The 21,547-nt window shown below is 39.1% G+C and overlaps 1 protein-coding gene across 9 annotated transcripts in view; it reads right to left on the reverse strand.

Annotated features, from left to right (window-relative positions):
* The window catches only part of EML5 (EMAP like 5), a 184,474-nt gene that overhangs the window by 7,116 nt on the left and 155,811 nt on the right, over window positions 1-21,547 (reverse strand). For 5 of the 9 annotated variants that reach the window (XM_053889692.1, XM_019461970.2, XM_019461968.2 and 2 more), the window contains 7 exons: window positions 20,523-20,652; window positions 18,354-18,452; window positions 15,783-15,803; window positions 5,757-5,930; window positions 4,858-5,066; window positions 2,455-2,612; window positions 923-1,037 (listed from right to left, as the gene is read on the reverse strand). In XM_053889692.1, the coding sequence (XP_053745667.1) occupies window positions 923-1,037; window positions 2,455-2,612; window positions 4,858-5,066; window positions 5,757-5,930; window positions 15,783-15,803; window positions 18,354-18,452; window positions 20,523-20,652 (906 nt within the window). Of the gene's footprint in view, window positions 1-922; window positions 1,038-2,454; window positions 2,613-4,857; window positions 5,067-5,756; window positions 5,931-15,782; window positions 15,804-18,353; window positions 18,453-20,522; window positions 20,653-21,547 lie in introns of those variants that run through there. The other 4 variants (XM_019461971.2, XM_053889691.1, XM_053889695.1 and 1 more) reach the window with 3 other exon arrangements.

Here is a 21,547-nt window from a genome sequence, read left to right on the forward strand (position 1 = left end):
TATAAATACACTTATTGCCAGTGCATGCATGGTCCAAATTTTTTATAGGAATGAATGTTTTTTAAAAGGGTGGCTGGGTAGAGCATACGACTCTTGATGTTGGGGGTTTTGAGTTTGAGCCCCATGCTTGGTGGGGGGGGTTGAGTACTTACAAAATTAAGGTACCTGGGGGGCTCAGTTGAGTGTCTGCCTTTGGCTCAGGTCATGATATATTTCATGAGTTCAAGCTTCACCTCGGACTCTGTGCTGTCAGTGTGGAGCCCACTTTGGATCCTCTGTCTCCCTCTCTCTCTGCCCTCCCCATGCTTGCCTCTCTCTCTCTCTCTCTCTCAAAAAATAATGAGCATTGGGGCACCTAGGTGGCTCAGTCGGTTAAGTATCAGACTTCGGCTCGGGTCATGATCTCACAGTTCGTGGGTTCGGGCCCCACGCTGGGCTCTGTGCTGACAGCTCAAGGCCTGGAGCCTGCTTCGGATTCTGTCTCCCTCTCTGCCTCTCCCATGCTCGTGCTCTGTCTCTCTCCCACTCAAAAATAAACATGAAAAAAATGTTTTAATTAAAAAAAGAAATGTACATTTAAAAATAAAATTTAACAAAATTTTGCTCTAATCAAAATTGATTCAACTGGCAAGAAGTTTCACTGCTGCCCACCACGGTTGAATTAGTAGATTCAAGAAAACATGGAGGTTTAAATACTGTGTTGAGACCGGGGAGTAGCTTCTCATCTTAAGCGTGGCCCGGAGGCAGACGGCACACGGGCGCCGCCCGCGGGGCTGCGGGGGCAGCCGGGAAAAGGCAGAGCATAGTCAGCAAGCAGACTCCTCTGCAAGTGTCACTCGTCAGGTTGCAGAGGGCGAGGGAACTGCAAGAATAACCGTTCTCTACTTTTGGCTGCACCGGAACGGCTCTCGGAACATCTTACTTTGCCCCTGCACACGGAGCGGACACAGTCCGTGGCTTGTCCCGTGTCCAGTCTGAAGGCTCGGCACCGCCTCAGTTCCTGATCCCACAGCTTGACCGCTCCTCCTTCTCTTGACCTAAGAGCAACCCAAGCCAAATAAGCATTTTTATGAGCTATTACAAATCACTTTTATTACAAACAAATACTAAATTATACAAGCAGAACAGTAAAAAAAAAAAAAGGGGGGGGGAGCCCGATATTCACTTTTTGTAGTCTCTAAACTTTCTGTGGCAACTTTAAGATACACTGTATTTGAGCCATTCAGTTGAAGCAAATTTTACCTGATGAAAATTCATTTTTCTGACATGAGTGTAATCTTCCTTAGTTCTCCACATCCCCCCGCCCCCATATAATGTATCCTCTTGATTAAGGAAATGTGCAGAATGATGTTTAATGTTAAAATGACAATGGAAACGTAAGGCTAGATAACAGGATTAGAGGTGCTAAGCTATAGAAGAGATCTTTAATGGCCAAAAGGGGTGCGCTTTCCTTCGTATCATTGTTAAAATACCCACTGAAACCATCCAGCAGGCTACTAATGGGCAGAGGTGTGCTGAACAGAAGGCGTGTGGGAAACACCAGCGTCAGGGTAAGACAGAAAAGAGAAAACATAGCCCATTTATGGTTTTTCTCTTGGGAGAACTGAAAAATGTATTCCTTTATTTTCTGTTAGATGAATTGCTTGTCTTAGGAGAAAAGCACACCCAGGACCACAATACGGGGTTCGTTTTTGTGAAACACAAAAGCCGCTGCACTGGTGTTTGATGAGGTGGGTTCCCTCATCCTGGATGGACATGTGCGTGCTTCCTGGCCCCGCAAACACTACATTTTAACAAGAATAGGAGTATGTTGGCAGAAAATCCATTAGTATCTGGCTTCTTCTGGGAGGTTTTCAAATCACTCAGAAAAACGTCTTTCGTTAGACTTAAATTTTGAAGGCTGTTTTACACAATTTTATGTAACAAGTATTTTATGTAACGAGATTGCCTCAAGCAAAAGCAAACAAGGCAGTTTGTTTCTAGTGTCCTCACACCTTTCTGAGGCTGCCAGCTGTATGCACCTTACCCCTCAGTGTCTGTTTGGGCCAAAAAGGAGAGAGCAGGCAGTCAAGATACGTCCTGGGTTTGAGGGCAAAGATTCTCCCATGGGTCACTTCTTCCCCAGCAAATACTTATCCAGGCATACAGACATGAGGGAAATCAGTTCTCTGCCTACACGATAACCACCTAAACCATACCTCAGAGAAATAAGCTATCGCCCCAACTGTTGGGGTTAAGGTGTCTTTACACTGTGAAATAAATCAGAAGTGACTTAAGACAAGAAATTAAGAGTCAACAGGAAGGCACATAAAAGGCAATAAAGGCAAAGCACATGAGGAAGAAGGTCAGAGAGGATGATCCGTGTAGTCTAGAAATAACTAGAATAATTCACTGCAAACTGCAGGCAGCCCCCAGTGCATGAACGTGTGGTAAGGCTGTGGGAACAGGACTCACGGCCTTTCCTTGCCTCCGGTCACAATAAGTCCGTCTCGCAGTGTGGTGAACATGGCAAACACAGGCCCGTTGTGAGCTCTGGCCACGGTCCTACACAATATGTGATCTTTCCACACACAGACATCTCCACTGATGGTACCTGTAAACGTCAAGTTATTCTGAAAAGGAGCGGGGAAGGGGGAGACAAACTCATCAAAAGTTCAAATAGAGTTGAAACAGACGCAATTCTCTACCATAAGTGTGGCCTACCTCACCTTCTCAGATACAAAGAACATGATACAGTGGGAGAAACCATGGACCCGGCAGCCGGGTTCAGGTCTGAACTTGAGGTTTAGTTTTGTCAGGGCCTTTTAGTCTATTCTGTTGCTTATTTGCTGGAATAACCTTCGGTGAGGTTTTTTAATCTCCAGGATGATCAGCTTTTTCATGTGTAAAACGAGGGAGTTCAGGCACCAAGTTTCCCTCCAATGCAAAATTTTAGAATTCTGGTTTACATCGTCCCTTTAGGCTGCTTCCCTCCAGCTGCCTGAGAAATAACTTGAGGTCATCAGTAACTGAGAGTGAAAAAAAAGAGTAGGAACAGGAAGTGAAAATAACATTTCACTAGTTTTGATAAAGTATTTTGCCACAGAAAGTAAAACTACGTACACAACTTATAGCAATGTTGTACGAGTTTTTTAAATTTCACTAATTCATGAGGTTATATATGAAATTAACATTTGCCATGATTTCTTAAAATCAAAACGGCAAAAATCAGTGCATTTCTGCAATACAACATAAGATAAATTTGATAAGGTGCCCAAAGTAATAGTGCTTTAGATCACTTTGAGAATGCAATCCTGATAGAGTTCATTTATGCGGAAACTGGAGAAATTACATTCTGCATCATGTGCTATTTTCATCCATTTTAGTTTCACTTTCAGAGCAACTGGTCCAAGATCTTTCAACAAAAACGATATGGAAAGAACTAATAGGAAAGTAAGATTTTGAATTACAACAAAACATTTTCTTTAATCTTTCTGACAACAACATAGTTTCTATGTTTAATTTCCCTACAATTTTTTTAAAGTAATCTCACAACCTAGAGATCGAGAGTCGCATGCTCTAGGCGCCCCTGCCTACAGCAATTTAATGTTACTTTGAATATGCAGTCATGCATATTCTCTGTACCTATTTGGATAACGATAATTATACTTGTCATCTAGGAGCATCATTAATTCATGCCTTATCTTCAATCAGAATGTAAATGCTCTAGGTGTAGAAACCAAGATTTTACTTCCCTTGCTTTTTTTTTTTTTTTTTTTTTTTTTTGTAACCCTAGGCATGGAGGGTGTTCAAACAGTCCTAAACTGAACATCAGTCCATCTTGCTATGTAACAAAACATTCTGATTTCACTGCTGCTTTAACCGGAAGTCAATCAGGACTAATATTTTAGTCTTCAAGTTTATTTTCTATTGGGAATAGGCAACTGGGTACATAAGGAATTTTATACATGAAACAAGTTAAGTCAACACAGGCAAATTAAATGCCAGAAGCATTTGAATGTGTGGGTTTTTCTTCTGGAAAGGAACTACCCTACCCATCTTATATTATGAATCCCCAAAATGTTTAACGGAAGTTTGACATGGTATGACCAACATTTTCAATGATCTTTTTGTTAAAATCATGTGCTTAAAGGTTCTAAAAGTATAATTTTCTTTGTGCATTACATTCCCAGCCCCATAAACACTTTAGTACAGAGATCCACCAAGGTTTTTGATGTACCAAAGGATTTAAAAAGTGTGGCCAGGGCTCAGGGTATTAGAGATGTGGATTGTAAACCACAAGCCCAATGGGATGTGGGGGCGGGGACGGCTCTGGAACACTCTGTGAAGACTGGGAATCTTGCTCTCCTTCCTACTCTGAAAGAGCTGCACTGGCCCAGAGCACTTCCAACTATGTGATAAGCAGCGAGTTAAGCTGATAGAGAGCAAAAGAAATCCTAAACTCAGGTACCACCTTAAACACTAGAAAAATTTCATTTCTTGATTCATCTTTCTTCATTCTGACAAATTTTTAGGATTATGAGGAACTACTAGAAGGATAGAAATTTTAGGGGACTTAGGGTGACAATTAGAAAATTAACGAAGGCTTTTGAGAATGGCTGGCAGTGGCCCAAGGACTGAAATGTTTCATTATAATCCTTCTCCCTCATTAATTTTCTTTCCTACTCCCTGATTTCTGAAAGTATCAGATTTTGAAAGGTGGAATACATGCAGGACTGGGACATATGGAATGGTTAGTGGGTCACGGTGCCACAAGACAACACGAATGTGGCTTATGTGTCTGAAGCAAGAAAATTCAAAGCAGTCCAACTGCCGTGATTCAGAGTTCCACAAGCACACGTGGTTTAAGAGACATACTGCACCAAACGCCACAGCAAGCATGGTCTGCATCCGGGCATCCTCCAGGGTGCTCACGAGCCCTTTTTTGCTAAGAAGAGCCCTTCCCGCCAGTGTCCAGAACTTCACATGTTTGACTCCCACAGAGACAAACTGGGAATCTGAATCTGGTCGGAATTCTGCCACAAAAATGCGTCGGTTGTGACCGGCTCTGCTGGCGATTTTGGCACCTGATAAAAAGAGACAACAAAGTTACCTGAGTTAGCAGAAGAACTAAGATAGTTTTTGCCAGATCGAACAGCTACTCAAAATATATCGTTCAAAAAACAAATACTTGTGCGTGTCCTCTGCATCGCTACCTAGCCGCCAGATGACAGACGATTACGGGCGGAGAAGGTCCTTTTTACATACTTTCTCAAGTGACATGTGTATTAATGGGAGCTTTATCATCATTGAAGGGCCATTCTAGATTTTAGAAATCACATCTTACTTTCTCCTATGTAGCTCTGTGAACTTCACTTTTTGTAGCAGCCACGTAACTGGAAAGTTTTATCTAAAGTATGGTAAGCAATATTATCCTGTTCATCTTTCATTATCACTTGGGATTTCATTTCCGTTCTTAACACCCTCCATGACCAAGCAAATAAGAATTAACAAGGAGACTTATATATGGTTTCTTACTGAAAGAGCAGTGGATTATGTATAGTATTAGTAACTTGCATATGTTTCTATTTCGTGAGCTTCTTTCACTGAGTTTTTAAAGTGCAACATACAGTGAGTGATACCAGCTGTGTACTGTGTGTGTGGCAGGGCTGAAATGAAGAATGATTTCAATCACTAAGTTAAAGCAAATACGAAACAGAGTTCATATCACCCTGGTATTCTTAGTTTTAAAAATCACCAAGAAAAAAGAACCCTACCTTCCTGCCATCTCCAAATGGTAATCGTATGTTCTGGGTCCAGCCCCACAGACAGCAAGAGTTTGCCGGTAGCACTGAAGCTGACTGAACACACTCCCTTCGAATGGTAGCATCTCAGTATAGATAAAGTCTGCTTGTTCATTGCATCCCAGATGTGGATAGAAGGAGCCGTAGCTAAATAATGATAAAATCCAAAAGTTGTAATATACCTGTTACAGATGTTTCCATTTCTACGGCTGACGCATACTTTCTGAAACACGGAAAAGTATGTACCAAAGAATGACTGTGTACTTAATAAAAAATAGCTCAAAACCAAGACTAAATGAAAAAAGAAACAGATTCACAAATACAGAGAACTGATGGTGGCCAGAGGGGAGGGCGGAGGGGGATGGACAAAATGGGTGAAAGGCAGTGGGAGATACAGACTTCCAGTTATGAATAAGTCATGGGATAAAAGGCACAGCATAGGGAATACAGTCAATGGGACTGGAATGACATCGCATGGGGATGAATGGTAGCGACACCCACGGTGAGCACAGCAGAACATGGAAACTTGTCCAATCACGATGTTGTACACCTGGAACTCATGTAACATCGTGTGTCAACTGTACCTCGATTTAAAAAAATAATAAAAGAAAGAAAGAAAAGGAAAGAGGAAGGAAAGGCAAAAATACAGAATACTTCTTCAGGCTACAGTTCACACTGCATTTTGGAGAAAATAACATTTATACAAGAAAATTAGGCAATCACAAACTTTAAATTATTCAGAAATACACGTCTTAGATACTTGTTAAATCTTTATATAATTATGTGGAGAAATGTACAAATATTACACAATAATTAAATATCAGAGTATATTCAGTTATCTGCTATCTGAACATTAGTTCTGAACATTAGTTACTGTTACTCAGTATCTCATCTGAAGGGGAGATGAAAAGCAAACACAAACTGAGAAAGGCAACAGGTAGGAAGGACACCATGTGAATAGATCTCAAAAGAAATCTTCAACCATATAGACAGATATCTGGTAAAAAGCCAAGTTCACATCACTTTATAAAACAGTGTTTTTTTATTTTTTAATTTTTTAAATTTATTTTTGAGAGACAGAAAGAGAGCACAAGTGGAGGAGGGGCAGAGAGAGAGAGAGAGGTACAGAGGATCCAAAGCAGGCTCCAGGCTCTGCCCTGACAGCACAGAGCCCGACCCGGGGCTCGGACTCACAAACTGTGAAATCATGACCTGAGCTAAAGTTGGACGCTTAACCAAGACTGAGCCACCCAGGTGCCAATTTTTGTTTTTTAAACAAGATTTCAGGGAAGAAATAAAACTGTTTTTTTTTTTTTAAGGTTTATTTTTGAGAGAGAGAGTACACACATGGAGGAGGGGCACAGAGAGAGGGAGACAGGGGATCTAAAGCAGGCTCTGCACTGACAGCAGAGAGCCCAATGTGGGGCTTGAACCCAAGAACTGTAAGATCATGATCCAATTGAAGCTAGATGCTTGCTTACAAAACTGAGCCACCAGGTGCCCCCAAACTGCTAATCTGTTTTATTTATTTAGATTTTTTTTAAAAAGTAAAAAAAAAAAATTTAGTAGGGTCTACACCCAACGTGGGGCTTAAACTCATGACTCAAAGATCAAGAGTCGCATACTCTTCTGACTGAGCCAACTAGGTGTCCCCAAACTGCTAATCTTTATAAAAAAATTGTATTTGTTGTTATTCATCTTGTGTAGCCCATTTCTGCTGCTTAAAAAATTTTCCCAGTTCTCTGTATTTTCTAACTTAAAAATCAGGGATTTGTATTGTCCTTTCTTCATGAACTGCAGCCCATAAAAATGTATTCATTTTCAGCAGCTAATTCAGTCTTAGAACATAAGTACTTTTAGTAAAAGAATTGAAATACGAGAGTGGGTTTGTTTCAAACTATAAATCCGCTACAAATAATGCAAAAATAGAGACATTTTTATTTATTTATTTTTGAGAAAGAGAGAGCACACAGCGGAGGGACAGAAAGGGGGGGAAGAAGAGAATCTCAAGCAGGTTCCACACTCAGCAAGAGCCTGGAGCAGGGCTCAATCTCATAACCATGAGATCATGACCTGAGCCAAAATCAAGAGTCAGACCCTTAACTGACTGCAGCCACCAAGGTGCCCAGAGACAGTTTAATAAGATAAGCTGTCTTGGTATCTTTTGATGAAGAAAGACATTTTGGTCTCTAAAGAAAACATTCTGATAAATTTAAACTATGTTGTATACAATCTACAATTTATAGCATACAATGATTAATCTGTCAGTCCTTCAAAGTAATTACAATATAGTAAACCAGCGACTGGAGGTCATGAAGTAAAACCTGTTCAAAGATGTAACTGTAAAAAATCAAAACTGTATGGGAACAGTTTTCCATGTAGTAACATATGGTATTTATGTGTGAAAAATTGAGCACAATAATTTAAGTACTGGACCAAAAGTTAGTATGTTCTTTATTCAATAGAAGTCAAAGGATATGAGGGACTGGTAAACTTAATGTCAACGAATAATGTTAGGTGGCTTAGATTTAAAGTGTAAATATATACTAGATCAGTCTATAATTTTTTGCCAGTAATAAATATTATATAGGTCATCTATAATATAGAAACTTATTTATTTAAGTGTATTTACTTTTGAAGGAGGGAGGGTGAGAGAGAGAGCACAAGTGTGGGGGAAGGGAAGAGACAAGGGGAGAGAAAGGATCCCAAACAGGCTCCATGCTGTCAGCGTGGAGCCCGATGCGGGGCTTGAACCCAGGGACATGAGACCATGACCTGAGTCAAAACCAAGAATTGGATGCTTAACTGACTGAGCCACACAGGTGCCCTCAAACATTTGTATATGTTTACAAAAAGCACCTGGGGGCAATCCACAGACTTTATTTGCCTAAATGTGATGAGGCAGATAATGGATTTTTAAGAAACATCATTCAGTTTTGCCTCCAAATTTAATATGTCAAAACTACAAATACTTTTATTTATCTAAAAATTAAATAGCAAGTAATCTTAAGAAAGTTGAATTACTGAGCTTTTCAGGCTTTCATAAAAAGTTAAATGAGATGGTAACGACAGTATACCTGAAATTTATGTTTTACAACATTCAGGTATGACCATGACATGGGACTGCTACATATTTAGACTGTTCTAAACTTCCTTCAGTGACAGTATTTAAGATTTAAATCACTGCAAAAAAATTTTTTAAGTTTATTTTGAGAGAGAGAGAGAGCAGAGAGAGAGAGGGAGAGAGAAGCCCCAAGCAGGCTCCACACTGTCAGCAGAGAGGCCGATGTTGGGCTCGAACTCATGAAACGTGAGATCATGACCTGAGCCAAAATCAGGAGTCAGATGCTTAACTGACTGAGCTACCCAGGCGCCCCAATCACTACAAATTTTCAAGGCTTTTCTAACTTACTAAAGAAAGATTAAATTATGTTCATTACAGTTGATTTTCTATGATTCAAAAAGGGTCATTCACGATGCTGGAGTAACACAGACACTCTTCTCTTTCCCTTCCTACATGCCACCAGCTGACGGGTGCCTGTCACGGGCTAGGTCTGTAACAGGAGACACATCAAAGCTCCACTACTAGGCAGGTGTGTTTTCCTATGAAGTCAGCCAGGCCCGAAGTCACACGCACTTCAGTGTGCTGTCCTCGGAATCCAGGTTCTGTGCGTGCTCCTTCCATCATATCAAGCTGTCTCTGGAAAATCAATCCCACTGACTTTATTGTTTTTTAATGTTCATTCATTTTTAAGAGAGAAAGAGCGAGAGAGACGGCACAAGCTGGGAAAAGGCAGAGGGGGATAGAGGATCTGAAGTGGGCTCCATGTTGACAGTAGACAGCCTAATGTGGGGCTCAAACTTGTGAACCACAAGATCATGACCTGAGCCGAAGTCAGACACTCAACCGACTGAGCCACCCAGGCGCCCCGATCCCACTGACTTTATAAGCATTCCTGACTCTTACTCTCCAGTATAGAGATGCCACAAGGGTCTCTTCCAACTACTAGTTGGATCTTATAAGAACCAAAGTTTTAAAGGATATTCCTTCTCCATCCTCTACTTGGCCTTTGGTGTAGTATTATAAAAACTGTATTTTTAACAAAATTTTAATACGGGCCATTAAGTGTACCAACTGTATCTCACTCTTTAATTTCCGCAGGGGACAACTCCTTGCAGCATACCCACTATCCATTACCTCCTTCCTTCTTAATAAAGTTATGCTTTTATTCAGGAATCCCCCCCTCCCTTATGTAGAGCAAGTGATTCAGGGAGAGACCCTGCTTGCTCAGTTCATCAGCCTAAGCCTGCTGTGATGACTTCCCCGAACCCCCAGCCACCCACACTCACACTCCCCACTCTCTGCCCCCAGCAGCAGTGATTTAGTTCAGTAACCCAGATTTGAGCCAATCAGCACATGGTACTCCCCAGGTCTTCTTAGTCTGGGGTTTGGTTTGTGTCTTAAAATGACTCAGTCAGGCTAAACGGAAGGACTTTTAAGCTCATGGTTCTGAAAAAGGGTTTTTATCTGCTTCCCAACTAGATGAAAGCAAAGAAGCATGTAGTTCTAACTGGTACTGGTAGCCCTTTTGTGACCATGAATGCAACCAACCTTAGGATGAATGTATTTCCTGATTTTCTGTCATACAGGACAACACGGAAGATCCTTAAAGTCACTTGATGGACAACTAACCATTGTGACAAACAGTAACTACAAATGGGGGTTTGGGGGTACAGAGAATTCTCCCTTTGAATTGCCTTAAGGATCAAAAATGTCAAATTCTTACCACTGTCTTAGGCAGGCTTTGTCAGACAGAGAAGATGTCCCCTTAGTGTCCACTCACAAAACGTCTAATGGATTCAAAGGGTAATTATGTATTTTCTATTATGTATTCACTCTCCCACATCCCAAACTGACCATTTCAAAACTTTATCCTCCACCTTCTTTGTCACCTCCTCACCCTCAGCTGATGAAATGAACAACATAGAAGCTACCAGACACGAGCTTATTTTCTCACCCCCAAACCTACCAGTCTTCTTGCATTCCCTTTAATCCTCAGGTCTCTGCATTTCTTCCTGCTCAACTGTCTCTCTGCAAGTATTCTCCCGTCTCAGTGAGCCAGCCGCTCCAGCAAAAAATTAACAGCCTTGATTCCTCACTTTCTGTCATGCCCTCACATCCAATTCATCAGAATGGACCACTGGCTTTCCCTCCAAAATACATTCTGTATTTGTCTAGCGTTCTCTCCATTTTCATTCCTGCCACCTCAGTTAAAAATGTCTTTTGCGTGGACTATTATAACAGCCTCCCAACTTTCTGATTACTTCTCTTTCTCCTCTGCATCCTTAATAGTGCAGAGTGATTTTCTCAAAGCATAAATGAGATCAACTCACTCCCTTAACACTCTCCATGAAGAATTCTGCACTTAGCGCGAATCCAAACTCCTCTCCATGACCTGCAAAGCCCCATGCACAAAGCCCCATGCACCTGATTCCTAACCCCCTTCTCCTTCTCCAAGTTCATCTTAGAGGCCTTACTCCTCCACACTCACCTTCCTGTTTCTTGATTTAAGGCTTGCACAGTAAAGAGTTGACATAAACAAGCCTGAAGTTGCTATCATTAGAAGGGCCTGCTTGCAAGTGTGTGAGAACTTCTGAAATGGTCCCTATGTTAATAAGGCTGTTTTGTCTACCTGGTGTACTGAACACCTGCTTTCTTCTGGTATTTCAGTAGTTGTGGCTGATCTGTGCCTATGCGACCAGCCCTTCCACCCCAAAAGGCCTGGACTCTCAGGCTTAAGTGGGTGTCCCTGGGCAAAACACTGCACCTATGATCCTGCAGCGTCTAAACTTCACCCAGTGTGTCTTTTTCCCTTGCAGATTACTCTAAGAAACTATAGCCCTAACAATCTCTGGGCCCCGGGATGCCTACTAGTGAATCACTGAATGTATGGGTGGGTCTTGGGACTCCCCAAAACAGCCTCAGCCTGGAGTCCCCCAGTTCATCCCTCAGCTGTCATTTTTTTTGTTCTCATTCTTGGCCCAGCTGAATGTTACCACATCAAGAAAACAAACATCTAGTTTTACTGACATCATCCTATTGTTTTTATCATATCACCATCTCAGGTCATGTTAGTTTCAGAAGTTTACTTATTGGAGTGCCTGACTGGCTCGGTCAGAGGCATGTACAGCTCTTGATCTTGGGGTTGCGAGTTCGAGGCCCACAGTGGGTATAAAGATTACTTAAATATAAATAAAAATATTTTAATTTTTTTTTGAAAAAATTAAAAAAGTTTTTAAAAAGTTTACTTATTTATTGCCTCTCTCCCTCTAGAGCTGGAGGCTGCAAACTTTTCTGTCAAGGGTCAGATAAACCACAAAATTGAAGATATTATGCAGGTACTTATCTAATGAGAGAAAAATTTCCATTACATTTTTATTGATGAAAATCACGGAGTGATTTTTTTTTTTTTTTTAATTTTAGAGAGAGAGCATGAGCAGGGGAGAGGGAGGGAGAGAGAGAATGAATGAATGAATGAATGAATGAATCCCAAGCAGGCTCTAAGCTCAGCACAAAGACCGACACGGGGCTCCATCCCATGGCCCTGGGATCGTGACTTGAGCCGAAATCAAGAGTCGGACATTCAACTGACTGAGCCACCCAGGCGCCTGGAGAGTGAAATTTTTTATAATAAAGATCCACTATGAGAAGAGGAAAATTCTTTGGCGATAACAAGGTAAGCTTCCAATTGAGAGTTCTTTCTCATCAAGATCAATTGCAAATGTTTGCCTGTAAAAATTTTACATATTTCAACTTTGAAAATGTCTCATGTAGATAGTTACTGACAAATTCAAATATTGATCCAAAAGTACAAGATCTTTTTTTTTTTTTTTTTTTAACGTTTATTTATTTTTGAGACAGAGAGAGACAGAGCATGAACGGGGGAGGGTCAGAGAGAGGGAGACACAGAATCTGAAACAGGCTCCAGGCTCTGAGCTGCCAGCACAGAGCCCGACGCGGGGCTCGAACTCACGGACCGCGAGATCATGACCTGAACCGAAGTTCGGCCGCTCAACCAACTGAGCCACCCAGGCGTCCCCAAAAGTACAAGATCTTAACTGAGCATATTAATCACGTGGAAGGCATTTAGAGGATTCAGTTAGAGTGTTGTTTTTATATCTGCCTTTTTAGCATGTTTTCCATTGCAGAGTAATCACCATGAACTGAACCCTACATGGAGTTCTTCAACTTCAGTTCAAATGAGTTTTGAAATGTGGAAATTTCCTTCTCACTTGCATCAAGATCTGAAAAGTGCTGCTGGAACTGCAGTCTGAGAGCAGAAAATACATTTGCGGCAAGTGGGATTCTCACTTGGTTTAATGTTTGGCACCATGAGAAGTGTATCATGCAGTCTGATGTTACTTGTGATTCAACATCAGTGGCCATCAATGACCTGACTGTAGAATTTCACCTTAACTGTAATTTTAGGCTGTTACTGTAACTGTAGTTGCCTTGTAATTTCAGGTGGAATTCATTAAGAAACACGATCAAGTCTGCAGCAAAAACTAATTTCTAAGGCCATTACGTTTTCCATAATAGACATTGACGGCAGTACTTTTCTCATTCAGAGAAATTTCAGCCTTGGCTCTGAGCTCCAAAAACCGCAATAAAGCTACTACTGCTAAACCACTGGGTGAGTTAGGACACTCAGCTTCTGTTTCTAACATGAATTCATGGAACTGATGATGGCTAATTCTATGAGAACAAATGAAGTTAACTGTTGACTCTCAAAGACAAAGTGAGGTTGTCAATAACACATGATACACTGCTATGTTTTCCACAAACTAGCTGATGACGAACAGGCACAATGAATCATAGGCTTTAAACACCTTAAATTTTCACCAGTTTTGTAAACTTATTAACCCATTAACCCTTTTTCTGCTCCAGCTCCACATATATTTTTACCACCATCAGTTGGCACATATCTTAGCAGATTCCACTTCAGACTGTACTGAATTAATGTTTTCTTAACTTCTCTGAAAATACTATCTTTCGTAGTTGTTCCATGAAGACTAGTCCTAGAGGCCAACTCTTCAGTCACTTCAAAGTTGGCAGTGATTGCCTCAAATAAGCAACTGGCAACAACTGTCAATCCATGAAGAGCCAAGGGAAACCATTCAGAATTATTTGCTTTTTTTAGGGTCTTGTTAATTGGCTACTGATGCTGTTCCCAACATCCTCAACTCTTTTAGCAATAGGTTTTGCCAAAAAGCTGATGGGTTTAAACAAGTTTATTTTCTCTGGACATATGTTTGCTGCAATCAAACATGATTTAATTAACTCACAGTAAATTCTTCTTGATTAACTAATGAAACATTCAGAAAACTTGGTTGCAGCCTCATTTTATTTTTTATTTCTGTGAAGAAATTCTGTTGTGATGAGATACTCACACAAATATTCTTTTACATTTTCTAATTTTTCTGACTCTTGGGCTTCCCATGAACTGGGAATACTTTTGTCAAGTTTAGTGTGAAAATGTAATATATTGTATTATTTTAGCACAGCTATCGTGTCGAATTTACCATATAATTTGATAACAATATAATCCACATTTCACTGTGCCTTGGAAGTGTGACAAAGTCCACTTTCCTTTTTTTTTGCCTTGTTTCGACATGATGGATATACATTGCTTAAATAACAAAATTAATTGTGGGTTAGCTCAAAACCTGTCAAGTTATGACAGCATCACTGCATCTCCAGTGTGCCAAACAGCTGTGCAAAGCAACCAGAGGGTCACGTGAGGTCTCTGTTGCAGCTACTCAAGGCCGCTGTAGCACAAAATCTGCCACAAACAATATGTAACCGAATGAGCCTGGCTGTGTCCAACACTCTATCTCTGGATACTGAAATCTGAACTTCATATAATATTCATATGCTGTGAAATTTTCTTTTGATTTTTTCTAACTATTTAACTTAGTAAAAACTATATTTAGCTCATGGGTTATACAAAAACAGGTAGGTTTGGCCCAAGGGCTCTGGTTTGCCAACTCCTGCTCTTGAATGTAACCAAGAGAGCAAAAATATTGCCTGTTGTGTTGGATACATTTGTAGTTTAACAGTCAAATCACAGAATGCTGCTTTACCCTGGAGAAAAGGGAAACAGACACAGATCATGACATATTTTCCTACCAAACTGCTATTTTTCCTATGTAAACTGAAAAGGAAATTTTAAAAGCCTAGTAAATATGTCAAAACAATGGACACACATTATCCAGTAGCTTTTTAGATTCACAAAGCTATGGTCAAGATCAGTAATAGAAAGCTATTTCTAAATCTTTAAGTGATCTGTTGATACAATATGTGCAATTATTGGACATATAAAAATAGCAATTAAAAAATTTCACTTTTAGGCAATACAACCTACTGATTCACATTTAAGATTACTTTTACCCCCAGCTGCACTTTAAGAAAAAAAAATTATTTTTTAATTTTTATTTTTGAGAGAGAGACAGAGTGCAAGCAGGGAAGGGGCAGAGAGAGAGGGAGACACAGAATCCAAAGCAGGCTCCAGGCTCTGAGCTATTAGCTCAGAGCCTGACTCAGGGCTTGAACTCACAAACCAGGAGATCATGACCTGAGCCGAAGTCGGAAACTTAACTGACTGAGCCGCCCAGGCGCCCTTCCCCCAGCTGCACGCTCAGCAGCTACATGATGTTGGCAAGTTAATAGCTACCGTGGAGGATCCTTGCAGTGATTACACAGGTAATAACACAGAAAGTGCTTACAATTGTGCTGGACACTAAAAAGGTCAAAATATATTAGTTTTAAAAATAATTATCATTGTTACTGCCGAATGAGCTCAGTATCATGACATTAAAAGAATAGATTTTTCATTAAAAAAATTCAAAATATGTTCAAGTATCTTATTACTCAATAAAAATTTGGACTACCAATACTAAACAATATAACTAAAACAGAAAATGCCGAATTTTCCTTACCTGACATGTCTGCTAAATCACCTACAATGGAAAAACAGCAGAAAAACAACTGTCCATAAGTAACATAAATACTTAAAAATATTTTTATTGAGTACATTCTTAAGTATACTTATTAAAATACTTTAAAAATTAATTATAAAATAATTTTTATATAAATCACAAATGGTCATATACAAAATTAGTTTTATGATGTTAAATTGAGTAGACTGTACGTGAAGCCATTCATTTCAATCATACACATATATTAACATTTCACGTATATGACCTTCCAATTACTGGATAAAAACTTTTTTTTCTTTCTATTTAAAGAGTCACATGAAATTTTAACAATTTAAATATAATGACATGTTTTAAATAATACAACTCTTATTTTGGTTTACAAAATGCCCTGTAACAGACTGGAGTTTTAATGCACCTCTGCTTGGCCCTGAGAGTCCAAGATTCCAGCCAAGGGACAAAGGTAAAGAAAAAAAAAAGTTTGAATGTAACTGGCTAAAATACCACAAAAGCAAATATTTCCCCTCTGACCTAAACAATTTTTAACAAAGAGAGCCATAAACATTTTAGACTGTTTGTGCCTTGCAGGTATGATACAAGCTTGGCAGTCAAAGTTACTACTGACTCAACTCTGGGGGTTCAGAAAAGAAAAAGTCCCTCACTCGTTGGTGGTCTCTCAAGTCTATCCTACGTGCCATTAGTCATCAGTAAAAAAATTTCTGTATCCATTCTGTGTAAGGGTACAGTGGGGCAAGGCACAGGACTGCATATATGATCTAAAATTCACCTCTGTAGTGCCTGGACTTTGACTTGGAAGATAATTAGCCATTTTACATTTCCCTACAGTGTCACTTTTCGAAATAAAAGGAACAGACACAAATACTGAATTATTAAGTTGTACGCCTATACGATGTTCTATGTCAATTATAACTCAATAAAAAAAGGAAAAGGAGAAGAGGGTCAATTTTAATGAAAGATTACATTTGTGACTACAAGATTTCTTAAAAGACAAAACTGCGGCACTAATATGTTAAAAGCAAAGTTGCTTAACAAAGAGAGAGACGGGGAAAGAAAAAAAAAGCAAAGTTGGGAAATGGAAGAACCGTATCTTCTACAATTCTATTCACCGTATATAAATTCCATTAACATAGAGATATTATCTTTTTTTGGTAGGCTTATATCCCTAGCACCTAGAATAATACTTTGTGCATGGCATGTGCTCAATAAGTTTGTTGAATAAATGAATCTACTCAAAAAAATTAACTGAACAATAACTATATGTCAAGAGGCACTGAATAGGCCCTTTTATAACCAAAATGGTAACATGATCTCATTTTTTTCAGAGTAAAAATAAGACTCATTTTTAAAAAAGGACCTAGACCTATTTATACTCAAATATTAGAATCTTTGTGTGTAATGCATGAAGATCAGTCTACTTCTTGTTAAAAATAGAAAAATTTACAGAAAGGAAGATCACAAGCACCTTTGTGGTACAACTGTAGAACTCTGTAACCCAGAGATCGAGTTTCTGACTGATCAATTTAGTACTTGTATGAAAAATGAAGATATTAAAAGCATAAATTATTCTATCCAAGGAGAAAAAGACACCTGGAGAGTTGGCTTAGCAACGGAGGCCCACCAAGATCCAACAAGCCCAATGACATCGATCATTTTTACAAAGTACACCAAGCTTATGAAGCTTCAACTGACCAAATCTATGATGTGGTGTTCACAGTGATCACTGGTTGGTAGATGTATTTGTTCTAATTAGACCCGCTATCCTCTCATCCTTTAAGTTTTCTAAAGGGTTAAAAGAAGACAGCAAGACAAGTGGTTTTTAAAACAGCTGGCAACTTAAATCAATGCCAAAGAAAAGAAAAAGGCAGAAGGATTTAGCAGCATGGAACAGACAACAGACAGAGCTTTTCTCTCCTTCCTAGCTCAGTCCTAGTTGCCACAGACATTCTGCCCGTCAGTCTGGTTACTTTTTGGCTCCCCCTTTATTTACAATTTCCTCTCCAAATTCTTTTTGCTTTATATGCTAACTTAAACCTTTCTGCCAATTAGGAATATCTGCTAAAGGACTAAATCCAACTACTGCAATCACCATAAAATAGTTTATTCTTAATTCTAAACTGTCTGAACCAATAAGATAACCAAAGCGAGAGAAAGATACCTGGAAGCAAATCATATGGTAAAACTGGGTGCATGTTTTTTTTTGTTTTTTTTTTTTTTAAACATTTATTTACATTTGAGACACAGAGAGAGACAAGAGCATGAGCGAGGGAGGGGCAGACAGAGAAGGAGACACAGAATCTGAAGCAGGCTCCTGGCTCTGAACTGTCAGCACAGAGCCTGATGCGGGGCTCGAACCCACAAACCATGAGATCATGACCTGAGCCAAAGTCAGATGCTCAAACGACTGAGCCACCCAGGCGCCCCTAGGTATGTGTTTTATATACAAACGCATTTTCAACAATACCCAAATATATATATATTTTTTCCCTAGGATACTGAATTAATTTGAACAATACAATTACTTAAACTGTTTCTTTTTAAAATACAGAAACATACCTACTTGGCCCGTTGCCACTACGTTGATAAATTTGGGGTGCTGATTTACAGTGAGGCACAGTATATCATCATTATGTTCCTGATAAAAACTCTGAGTCCCTATAAAAAAAAATTGAGAAAACCTTAAGACATAACAGCCAAATGCACTTATCTAGAACAATAAAAAATTGCTCTGTTTAACTTAATACGTATTTTTTGAGAACTGAATGTGCACGTTATCATGAGGATGGAAAAATAACCCAAATCTTTAAAGGGATAGAGTCCTGAAAGTTAACATGAGGTTAAAGACATCAAGCACCACAAGAGAGTGAAGGGGCCTGCTCTGGGAATTCATAGCAGAAAAGATTCTTCTTATCATGGGCATATGGCACTCTTGGACTGACAAGACAGATTTTGTTAAAGTGAAGGTGGGTGGGGAAGGGCAATCTAGGTAGAGGAATACTTTAAGCAAAGGTACAAAGACAGGAAAGTACTAAGTATGCATGTATATGGTTCATTTGGCTGAAATGTAGGGTCAAGGATAAATGTGAGAGATATGGTTGGAAAGGCAAATTGGAACTAGAATGATAGAGGATTTTGAATGCCAACCTATTAAATTTCATATTTATTATGTAGTCAGTGGGGAGGTACTGAAGAATTCTGATCAAAGAAGGTATGTGATTTACCTAATAGGACTTACAGCGAAGAAACCTTAGACCTGTGATCATGCAAGACGTACTAAAGGTGGGTCTGCCTAAGTACAGTGGCGAGGTGGGAAATGAGGTCAGGAGGATAGGGCGTAGGTTGGGTCCAGATTACAGAGGACCCAGGGTGATTACAGGGTGATCTAGTCCACCCACACTACATCATCCAAAAGTGAAGCAACACAAAACAATTTAACAATGACATTTACCAGATCTAATACTTTAAAACTTCTCTTCAAAGTGAAATGTGCTTCATACTTCCCAGGGCTGACAGTTTAGTGAGAACAACAAACAAGCAAGTATATGTGCTATTGGCTAAGTTCGAAGATCAGCTAATAGGGCAAAACTTCCTAGACTGTAAACACAGCAATGTATCCCAAACTAGAGAGGACAAATAATGAGAAGTGGAGAGGTACCCAGTCTCCCTTCTGCCCTCTCTCTCTATACCCCATCAGTAGAAAACTGATTAAGGACAAATCATAAAATTAAAGAAAATTACAAGGATAAACATGAAGGTATATTTACACATTCCTTTCTAGATCATCTTTTCTTATTCTATTTTCTTTGGTGAAGCCTCAATTAAAGAGGATTATCTAAGTATTTTTTAAATGGCCAAAATTATTAAATCAAAAATCACCACTGATTTCTGTGTGATCTTGGTGAATCCTTTTCTTTAGGAAACCAAAATAGGACAATCATATTAATGATTAATACTGAGGAGACACGGGGGATTAGGACTCACATAAGCCATTCTTTGCCTGTTCGGAATGAACCACCAGAGGAAAAAGCCAGAAATGTTTGGGCCAAAAAGTCTCTAATTTTACTTCCGACTTTCAGACTTTACGAGGTTTATAATTACACACAAGAAAATTCAAACTTAAATAATGAATGTCACTAGGAGGATTATGACGTCATTCATCATCAGATGATGCTATGAGAATTTATTTGCTTTTCAGCAATCCAATCAGTTAAATTAACATCAAGAAGTATTTTCTCACCTTGAAGAAAACAAAAGTATCAACACAGCAGAGACAGAGGGAAGCAGCCTTCTCACTATCTTCCTTGGCTTTCTGAGGCCTCAGTAAGAACACTGCCCACTTCACCCTACTCTCCAGCAACCACTCACCCAACATGCTACTTTTAATCACTACCTATCAGAGACAACCACCAATCCATCGATTTCATGTTAAGGTTATGGGGAAATAAAGTTAGAAATGGTTTCATTATAAAACATGATTTCAACATACAGTAAGCCTTCACTTCTAATAGAGACCTAGGAGCACTTTGCATTATGAAATCTTTTTCTGCTATATCATACTCTCTTAAGACTGTAAATTTGGTTACTTGAAATATTACTATAAAATTCAATAGTATGAATAACATTCTGGACTCATGTAATTTATTTGTAGTTTTAACAAAAATTTTAAGATTATAAGTAACAAAATTCTAAATAAAAAGTGGGAGATGGAGAATTGGGGTCTCCTACCGGTAGCAACGTTGTGCAGAATTCCAATGGATGCAGTGTGATAAATTATATCATCACCATCATTTAAATAATGAACGTTATTCCTACAGTCTCTTCCTCGATAGCCAAAAACAAGCTCCAACACAAGGTCCTATAACAATAAAACCATTATATAATTCCTTATGTCTGAATGTTCACCATTATTTTTGTATACAGCACTGGTATCTTCAGTCAAAATGGAGGATGCATTTTGATGCTTTACAATCTTTGAATACAAAATTTAGACCTGCTTTGGGCAGCTGAAACACTCCATACTTTTCTACATATATAAAAAGGAAAAGGGAATCACAAGGTCATCTGATTTGAAAAATTTTAGTTGTTAGGAGTTCATGTGTTAAACACTGAGATACTTCTTATGTCCAAAAGAATATTTCGATTTGTGTTGTTAGTAAAAATATGTGATCTGCACATATAACTCAGGATACATTATGTCCAAGTGACATACTTTTGAGGAGCCAAATAGTACATCAGACACTGGTACAGAAAACTAAGTACATCATCTATGATAACTCATGCTAAAGTTCTAGCATATAATTCTGCCACTGAAAATGTCCGTTTTTTTGACTTTGTGAGGCTTCCCAGGGGGGAGGAGTACAACAATCATTGTCCTGCAGATTTACGCCTCATTTTTGACCTGATTCAGCACAGTTTGCTTGTGGCTACTGATACTGGAATTAATTAAATGTCTGGGAGAGCTTTCCTTCTTGCTCAATTATTGTGGAAAGTTTCTTTGTTTGGAAGTAGAGCCTTCAAAGGACCCTTCAATGAACCCAGTGAATGTATCACATGAAGGACAAACTTTGACTTCTAAATTCAAAACACTAAGCTTAAGACACTGCTAAGGCACCTGTGATTCTATAAGCCATAGGTCATTCACATATATTTACATTTAGAAGTTTTTTGAGAGACAGTTCAATTCAGAATATTATTCACGGAAGACTAAAAAAAAAAAAGACAAATAAAAAATAAAAAGAAATGAAGGATAT

This window comes from Panthera pardus, unplaced genomic scaffold (genome assembly GCF_024362965.1).
Source record: "Panthera pardus isolate Hobbes unplaced genomic scaffold, ASM2436296v1 HiC_scaffold_24, whole genome shotgun sequence".
NCBI lineage: Eukaryota > Metazoa > Chordata > Mammalia > Carnivora > Felidae > Panthera > Panthera pardus.